Source organism: Miscanthus floridulus, chromosome 11 (genome assembly GCF_019320115.1).
Source record: "Miscanthus floridulus cultivar M001 chromosome 11, ASM1932011v1, whole genome shotgun sequence".
Lineage (NCBI taxonomy): Eukaryota > Viridiplantae > Streptophyta > Magnoliopsida > Poales > Poaceae > Miscanthus > Miscanthus floridulus.
In genome coordinates this window covers 81,302,968-81,312,959 of record NC_089590.1, presented here as the reverse complement: position 1 = coordinate 81,312,959, position 9,992 = coordinate 81,302,968, and the positions used below count along the sequence as shown (strand labels likewise).

Genomic DNA, 9,992 nt, shown 5'->3' with positions numbered 1-9,992 from the left:
GTGCTGATGGACGGAGGCAGTGGCCTCAACATCCTCTACGTCGACACCCTCGATGCCATGCGCATCCCCCGGTCGGAACTCCACCTGGTAAGCTCTCCCTTCCATGGGGTGATCCCAGGAGCACAGGCATACCCCGCTCGGGCAGATCGACCTGCTCGTCACGTTTAGTGACCGAGCCAACTTCCGCTCGGAGGTCCTCACCTTCGAAGTGGTGGACTTCCTAGGGTCCTATGATGGCATCTTGGGGCAGCCATGCTACGCAAAATTCATGGCAATCCCCAACTACACCTACCTTAGGCTGAAGATACTAGGACCGAACGACATCATCACCGTGAGCGGTGCCTTCTCGCACGCCTTCATGTGCGACCGTGAGCATTTCAAGCTCGCCACCGTGGTCATCCACTCGTCTGAGCTTCCACGGCTCGGGGAGTCACCGACCCTAGCAGCCCCAGACTATAACAAACCAAACTCCTCAATGGCCTTTCGCCCACTCAAGGAAACCAAGGCAGTGGGAATCGACCCCACCGACCCAACCAAAATGGTGTGGATCAAGACCCAGCTCCTAGCCAAATAGGAACGTGAGCACGTCGATTTCCTATGCGCCAATCATGATGCCTTCGCATGGAAGCCATCCGACATACCGAGCATACCATGGGACGTCGCTGAACACACGCCACGCCTCATCCCGGGCTCAGAGCCCACAAAGCAATGCCTGCACCGTTTTGACAATGAAAGGTGTAGGGCCATAGGCGAAGAAATCACCAAACTCCTGGTAGCCAGATTTATCAGAGAAGTACTCCACTCTGACTGGCTTGCCAATCCCGTTCTTGTTAAAAAAAGACTAGAAAATAGAGAATGTGCGTCGATTATACTGGCCTCAACAAAGCATGTCCAAAGGATCACTTTCCTTTGCCACGCATAGACCTAATAATTGGCTCCACCTCGGGTTGCGAGATCCTCTCCTTTTTGGATGCCTACTCAGGCTATCACCAGATCACAATGAAAGAGTCCGATCAGCTCGCAACCTCATTCATCACCCCATATGGTTCGTACTGGTACGTAACCATGCCTTTCAGCCTAAAAAACGCTGGCGCCACCTACCAAAGGTGCATGCTGCAATAGTTCACCGACCAAATCGACCCGCTCGATCAGCCTGATCAGGTCGAGCGGCCAAGACCCACGATTGCCTTCTATATTGATGACATAGTGATCAAAACGGCTCAAACTCATGACCTGATCGCAAACTTGGTCATGACATTCGTAAACTCTCCACAGGTACCACCAAAGAAGGATTAGGGGGAGGATCCTCGAGGTCGGCGATCTCATACTCTAGAGGACGCAGTCAACAAAAAACACAAAAACTTTCTCCACCATGGGAAGGACCCTACATGGTAACCGAAGTGATTCGACTGGGTGCCTACCGACTAGAGGACAACAACGACAATGTTCTCACCAACACTTGGAACATTGAACAGCTATGTCGTTTTTCCCCCAAAATCCAGTCTTACCATTGTTTACTTAATGTTTGCTCCTATAAAAGCGCCCCGGCCTGAACACTTTTGGCCCGGGTCGCTTGGGGGCTCCATGAGGATACACTACTACCTCTCTTTTTCATTTACTGTCATATGGTGAAACTCCTCCTTACCCAAACAAAAGGGTAGCTCATTCATTTAATTTGCCTTACGTAGCTTTGCTTTAAAACATTCTGACCGATCGCACCCCGCCTTTTCCTTTGGTTACGAGCAGCTGAGCCTCACGGGCCACGCCCCGAGCTCGCAAGGTTGTAGCCTATGGGACAAATAGGCAGGTATGAGAAAGAAAGAATAAAAAACAAAATTAAGCTAAGGGAAAACTAAGGAACAAAAGGGAACAAGCTTCCCCGAACGGAGCGACTCCATCACAGAAAACGGAACCAATTGTAGTCATTAAGCATACAGGAACGTTTACACGGGGGCTCCCCCACGAACTTAAACTTTTTACACTAAACTACTTATATTTTACAAGCTATTGGGCCAGCTCGGTGGCATCTACTATCGGTGCGACCGGCGAAGGCGCGGGCTGCTCACTCCCTGGCGGCACGACATTCAGCTCGGTCAAAGCCGGGGTGATGTCCACCTCTGACCTAGGCTCCGTGCCATCCATAGGCTGGGCAACGTCCTCCCCACGCATGCTTCTGGCCATGTCTTCATGGCGGATGTCCATCACCCACTGAGCAAAGACTTGCTCTGCCACTAACCTTACGTGCGGCAGCAAGCTCTCCACGATCGATTGGATGTCCTCCATGCTCAAGCCATCAACATACCCACTACAGATAGTAGCAAAGTCTAGGTTCGGATGATGCGTCATCACCGAAGTCAACACTTACCCCTGTAAAGCACCCCAGCCCGAACACTTTTAGTCCGGATCGCTTGGGGGCTCCATAAGCGCATTCCTTTTCCTTTGATTGCCCTACGTAACTTTTGTTCTTACTCCTAACCAAACGCACCCCGCCACGACCTATGGTTACGAGCAACCAAGCCCCACGGGCCATGCTCAGGCTCTTAAAAAAGCTACAGCCTACGGAACTAATGGGTAGGTACAAAAAAGAAAGGACAAAAAACAAAAGATATGTTAGGATAAAAACAAGGAACGAATAGTTATTTCTATAAAAAAATAGTACTGATGTATTCATTGATATAATAAACACACCGAGAGACAGGTAGGGAGTGAAGGGATGCCCTATATAGGCCATGCCGACTCCATCATGAACGACGAGCATGCGTCCTGGTCGGACATTTCCGGCTGGAGCTCTCCAAACCCCATCACTCAGGTCGTCAAGGTAACACTACCAAACCCCCTCTATTTCTTTATAATCATTTCATACATCCATACGCGCATTTATTCCATATGCCCGTGCCTTCTGGACAATTCGGGCCCTGAACCGCCCGGGGGCTCAGGAACTAAGCATCGCACGTGCAGTGAAATGCATCACAATGCTCCGTGTTGCGTCACGAAGCGGTAGTTGCCTCATTCGACATGAGCAACAATAGAGCCAGGGGAGAAAAACACAGATGAGCCCTATGCGGACCTCGCCCAGTCTGGTAGATAGGGTTATCTCAAACTTCTCGTTTGATCCTAAACCTCTTGCCAAGCCCACATAATCTCCATTGAGAGGAGGCCATTAGGCCACCCGGGTCGGTCTTTGGAACGACCTAGGCATCTACCGGGTTGCAGGTAAAGAAGCAGTGGAATGTCACAAGAGGGCTATGTCGACCCCGTCATAAACGATAGACCCGCCATTGAGGGGAGGCCATTAGGCCACCCAGGTCGGTCTTCAGAATGACCCAGGCATCTATCGGGTTGTAGGTAAAGAAGCAGTGGAATGTCACAAGAGGGCTATGTCGACCCTGTCACGAACGACAGACCCAGATTCCACTCGATCATACCCGTTAGCGAACTCACCGAGCACGTCACTCGAGCCCGGGCAATCGGGACAAGCGACAAAACTCAGCCCCTCCGGTTGTGAGGAACCGAGGACGGGGTAACGCACACTACTCACACCGACTCCTACTAAGGCCCAACAGGGCTCGGGGGCTCAAGACACAAAATGACTAGGTCTGCGACCCTAAACTCGCCCCATCAGGATCCATGACTCCAACTCGCCTGATCCTATGGCGCACACCGACGCTAGGATCAGCGGGCTCCATCTCAACCGATCCCTAAACTAATTGTCTCGACTGCGTGGTCTGCACCGACGCCAGGATCTTCGAGCACCGCCTTGCTGCCTCGCTCGATCCCTAAACTAACTATCTGCCTCGGCTGCGTGGGCTGCACCAACACCAGGATCTATGAGCACCGCCTTGCCGCCTCGCCCAATCCCTAAACTAACTAACTGCCTCGGCTGTGCGGGCTACACCGGCGTCAGGATCCATGAGCACCGCCTTGCCACCTCGCCCGATCCGTAAATTAACAAACTAACTGCCTCGGCTGCACGGGCTGCACTGACGCTAGGATCCACGAGCACCGCCTTGCCGCCTCGCCCGATCCCTAAACTAACTAACTAATTGCCTCGGCTGCACGGGCTGCACCGACGCTAGGATCCGCGAGCACCGCCTTGCCACCTCACCCGATTCCTAAACTAACTAAACTATCTACCTCGGCTGCACGGGCTGCACCGACCCCAGGATCCGCGAGCACCGCCTTGCCGCCTCGCCCGATCCCAAAAAATAACTGCCTCGGCTCCACGGCGCGCACCGACACCAGGATCTACGAGCTCTACCTCATTTGATCCCTAAGACTAACTGTCTCACCCGATCTCATGTCGCGCACTAACACCAGGACCTGCAAGCTTCGTCTCACACAATCTCTTGAAACTAACCGCCTCGGCTACGCAACGATGCCTTGGTCGACGACTCCGTCTCGACTGAAAAACACGCACACACGCCCGCTAAACAAACACCCCCAGACGGTTCTGCCCCAAACCACCTAGGGGCTCGACGGCTACACCCGTGGGTACGCTCACTTGTTGGTCTGTACTGCCGCCTTCACGCCTATCGTTTACGTGTTTGATTAAATGCCTATTCATGTTGTGATCCTAATCCATGGTAATTTAGGTGTCTGTTCAGAGCTACATTGGACCGACTTTACAAGACAAGGAAGGCTTCAGAAGGGTGGGTTTGCACTTTTACCTGACTAGATACTGCTGCTTCATCTACAAAGCTAGCTTGTCCCAGTTTTTTTCCGATGCTAACTGTTAATGTTGTTCTCAGCTTTGCATCACCAAATTGGCTTACATGAAGTATTATTGGAGTACCAGTCGTGTGTAAGTAGGGCCATGAGGCCATCCTCATTTATGTGTGCCATGGAAACATATGGAGAAAATTCTTTCATTGCCATCCAAAGCTATATTAATCCCTTCATTGCCATTCAAATTTACATCTTCTCTTGATTGCCATTGATTTATATTTTTTGTTCTCTTATCTGCCATTGTCATTACTTTCCCGTTAATCCATCGTATACACTGTTAAAACATGTGGCGTCGTCATCACGCCGCGTTGCACGCACATCTACCGGTCCCCTCTCTCTCTCTCCACACCGCATAGGGTGTCCCGCCCCCGGCCCTGCCGGTGCTGGCCAGCCGCCATAAGGAAGCCGCCGACGAGGACCGGCCTCAACAAAGGCAGCTGCGGCGGCGGTAATAGTAAGGTGGCCACGCTACCGGCGAAGCAGAAGGTCATGTCCGGCCACCGTGGCATCGTCGTCGACGCGTTTGACTGCCTCCCCGACGACCTTGTGCTCACCGTGCTAGCCGGGCTCGCGGCGCGCGCCGGGTGCCCCGCCGACCTCGCTGCGGTGGCGCTACCGTGAGTAGCTACCATAGCATGTCTCTGCTCCGTTCCTCTGTCCGTTGCTGATTCTACCTGGCCATCGCCTTTGGCTTGTTCCTATGCTGAGTCTTCTCCTGTGTTGGCCGGCATGCAGGTGTAGGAGGTTCCGAGATCTCGCGGCGCACCCTACCGTGCTGTCGCGTGCATCGGCGGCGGCCGTCGCCGTGCCTGTGGGGAGATGGTCGGATTCGGCGCACCGGTTCTTGCTGCGGTGCGCGGCCGCCGGCAACCTCCACGCCTGCTACTTCCTCGGCATGTTAACGAATAGCGACCTCTGCTCTATCCTGCTTCTTGGAACGAATCCATTCATTGCTTTGTTTCCTGAGTGACTGAGTAGTGGCTTGTTGATGATGCCTTGCCAGGTGCGGTTCTACTGCATCGGGAGTAGGGCGACGGGGGCAGCGCTACTGGCGCGAGCGGTGGCGGGCGGGCACGCGGCGGCGCTGTACGCGCTCGCCGTGGTGCAGTTCAATGGCAGCGGCGGCGACAAGGCGGACAAGGACCCACGCGCGGGGGTGGCGCTGTGCGCGCACGCCGCATGGCTCGGCCACATCCCGGCGCTCTGCGAGCTCGGCCACTGCCTCTAGGACAGCTATGGCGCGCACCGCGACGCCGCGGCCGGACGCCACTTCCTGCTCCACGCCGCCATGCGCGAGCTCGTCTCATCCTCGCTGCACCGCCGATGAAACGGTGAAGAAGATGACGACGCTGCTAGTAGGTTCATAGTGGAGTGGTGGGCGCTGGCCGCCAAGACAGGAGGAGGAGAAGGCGACTGCAACTACGCCGACGTGCGCCTATGCTCGCACCCGCGGTGCGGGCGGCGGGAGGTTCTTGGTCGATCACTTATTGGCTTATTGCCTGCTGCAGGTGCTCCAAGAAGAAGGCCATCTACTACTATCGTCCATCAGAGCTAGGCTCAGCATGTTCGTGATCGAGGACAGGGGCAGCGCCATCGCGCTGATGCTAGCGTCGCTGCTATTCCTGGGCACCTGGCCAGCGGTGCTCACCCTGCTGGAGCGCCGGGGTCGGCTGCCGCAGCGCACGTACCTGGACTACTCCCTCACCAACCTCCTCGCCGCCGTGCTCATCGCGCTCACCTTCGGCCAGCTCGAGGACAGCAAGCACGGCATGCCCAACTTCTTCACGCAGCTCGGCCAGGACAACTGGCCTTCCGTGCTCTTCGCCATGGCGGGCGGCGTCGTGCTCAGCGTCGGGAACCTCTCGACGCAGTATGCGTGGGCGTATGTTGGGCTCTCTGTCACTGAGGTCATCAGCTCCAGCATGGTGGTGGTCATTGGTATGTTGGTGATCTCCATGGCTTCTCTCTCTAAGATCTGGTCAGTGCCTCAGTGGGGCAGCTCATTCTCCAATCTCCATCGTCACCATCGTTATCTACTGCTCGCGCGCGTGGCAGGCGCTGGACCGGAAGCGCTTGCACCGTCACATGTTTTAACGGTGTATACGATGGATTAACGAGAAAGTAACGACAATGGCTGATAAGGAAACAAAAAATATAAACCAATGGCAACTAAGGGAACATGTAAATCTGAATGGCAATGAAGAGATTAATATAGCTTTGGATGGCAATGAAGGAATTTTCTCAAACATATGCTACCCTGTGCACAGCCATCTTATTTATTACTTCATGACCTCCTACATTAATTTCAGCTGAGGACATTGTCAGCATGTGGCTTGATGCATCATATATATATACATAGTGCACAAATCCATTTGCCCATATTTTTTTGTATCTCCTGGTGCCTACCTGGAGGCTTCTGCTCGCAATGATCAACTTCAATCCATGACATCACTTGAGCTTTTCCTCTGGATAGATTTTTATGTTGTGCGAAGAATGTTTATATCGAGCCTCACTGTTTCTTATTCGTGCTGTACCACACCTAGGCTTGTATGCTGCATGGATTTTTTCCCTCTTCGAACTAATGGTGGATATTGTTCTTTGCAGCTGAATAACAATATTGGTCAATGTTCTGAATATTTCCATTGGTGCCACATTGGCTGCTCTAACGCACCAGCTGCTCGTGAGGTGGAAATCTTAATTTTTCTTTTTGGCTTACCTCTGTCTCCAAAGCTTAAATTTTATTCTTGTAGTAACTGCTATATTTTCCCCATCTGAAATGTAATTAGAGATTCACATTTGGGCTATCCTAGCTTTCTCTAGGTTCCACTATGTTGTTCTGTCTACTGTGAAAATGCAAAACTGTCTTTCCTTCTGGTATGATGAGGAGTCTTCTAATTCTGCTGTTAACTTAGTGTTTAAGGCAATTTTCAGTTAGGGTCTGTTTCATAGAGCTCTTAGAGCTGTTTCCAGGCTTAATTATAAATTATATGCTCATTATGCCAAGCAACTTTGAATATGTAGTCACATAATTCGTGGATAGGAATTTTCAATATCGCGCATATTTAGCCGTGAAACCTGGCTGTCTTTTTAACAATCCCCTTTACAGGCTTATCTGCATATAGCAGGAATTTATCTCTTTTCCATATTTATTTCCTCGTTGTAGGATGATAAGAGGTGATATATGCATCGGAAGTGAAGTATAAATCAACTTAATGATTGGTCTTTTATTTATCGGTGTCCATTGATGGTCTGATTTTAATATATGAGGCTGCAGTAGCTAGGTACAAATTTTGCACTATAATTTACCTCTATACTATCTAACCTGTAAGAAACCTTTATTTCCCACTTCCAAATTTGAATACCTTATCTTGTCACTTCATATATACCACTTTACAAATGTCCCATCCTTGGATAGTTCGCAGGAATCTATCATGTATTTTGTTTCATGTGCATCAATATTACCCCCACAATAGTTGAAGCTAAGCTAAGCTCTTAACTCTGTTCGACAGACACAAAGATGATAGGACGGCGGTTCTTTACCTTGATAATCTTTGACATGTATCTTTGTCTACTAATGTTGGTAGATGATTGCACTACTTGTGGCAGTAAAGCAGCTATGGTTTACTTTTAATCATGGCACAACAAAGAAATTGAATGATCTCTCTGTGTATCATTAATACTATTTTACATCTTCCTGCTAACTACATTACCTTTTTGTTAAATAATGTTCAGGGATTGATAGTCCTATAACTAAGCATGGCCATGCTTTCAGAAGTATATTTTCTTTTTTTGTCATGAACCCCATCCACAGAAGTGATAGCTGTACAATATATTAATTACACACAATCATTCACAAATTCCTGATTCTGTATAGCCCAGTAATTGGTGTTGATTTACATGTAAGTTTTACATGATTTAGTTTCAAATTAGAAATATTTACCGAAATAAATGTTCTAATTACTGCAACATAGATGATTGAATGGGTTTATCTGAATCAATTGGGTTTTCTTTGTAGCTATCTGTCGGGTTCATAAACCCAGGGTCCCTCAGGGACCGGCTTCCGCGCCAAGGCTCGGTCCAATAGTCTAAATACAACAGGCCGAAAGGACAGCCCAGTCACCGACCTGAAGGTCTGGACCGAAAGGAGCGGCGCCCACTCGTCGACCCCTTGGGCCCACCACTCTGATCGGATCACTCGCTTCAGCCTCTAGCCGCCTCCAGACGCCCTCTCCGATCGGAAGGCCTGACCCAAAGCGCTACTTTCGACTCCGACCCCGCGTCCCTCCGACCGGGGCTCGTAGGAACCCTGCTCACCACTCTTCTCCGACCGGCACACTCAGAGCCGACTGGAGCTGTCGGGTTCATAAACCCGGGGTCCCTCGGGGACCGGCTTCCGCGCCAAGGCTCGGCCTAAGAGTCTAAATACAACAGGCCAAAAGGACGGCCCAGTCGCCGACCTAAAGGTCTAGACCGACAGGAGCGGCGCCCGCTCGTCGACCCCTTAGGCCCACCACTTTGATCGGAGCACTCGCTTCGGCCTCTAGCCGCCTATGGACGCCCTCTCCGATCGAAAGGCCTGGCCCAAAACGCTACTTCCGACTCCGACCCCGCGTCCCTCCGACCGGGGCTCGTAGGAACCCTGCTCACCGCTCTTCTTCGACTGACGCGCTCAGTGCCGACTAGAGCCATCCGACCAGGGACGCCCGCTCGGTAGAAACTAGAAGACATGCGGAGAAAGGCAAGGCAAGGCTCACAAGTCAAAACCATTGTACCAGGGACCATACCCTACAAAGAACAGTACTCTACAGCCACCTAACACAAACAGTATTGTAGGCGCCGACATCTCCCTCTATAGTATTGTAGGAGACGCTAAAACTCCCATACGGTAAGGCCCTCCACGTGCCTCTGGGCATCAATAGCGGTATGGGCTTTAGGATTTACCGTACCGGGTGAACATAGCGAGACCCCTCACATGCCTCTAAGCATCGAACAGTATTTGCAGGTACCGACGTCCACCATCCCTAAAAAAGGCAGCACGACCTCCCGTATGCATCTGACATTCATCAACAGTGTTGTAGGTGCCCACCATTATCTGGTACCCGCCGGTGTGGGCAACAAGGCTCGGTAGGCGTGGACAACAAGGCTCGGTAGCATACGCACCCTTTCTCTCTCACTTGTAAAGCCATCCCCTTCATCTATAAAAGGGGGTGCGCTTCCTCCAACAAAGGGAGATTGATTCCAGTTGATCAAAGTTCCTTAGATCGATA

The 9,992-nt window shown here is 51.5% G+C and overlaps 1 protein-coding gene and 1 pseudogene across 1 annotated transcript; both read left to right on the top strand.

Annotated features, from left to right (window-relative positions):
- The first annotated feature begins 268 nt into the window (after positions 1-268).
- On the top strand, positions 269-6,280 carry LOC136492294 (F-box protein At5g50450-like; annotated as a pseudogene).
- Positions 6,026-6,839, top strand: LOC136492293 (ureide permease 2-like). The gene has a single exon (XM_066488363.1). It carries the CDS (start codon positions 6,288-6,290, stop codon positions 6,837-6,839), a length of 552 nt encoding a protein of 183 aa, XP_066344460.1. The 5' UTR covers positions 6,026-6,287.
- Positions 6,840-9,992: the final 3,153 nt, after the last annotated feature.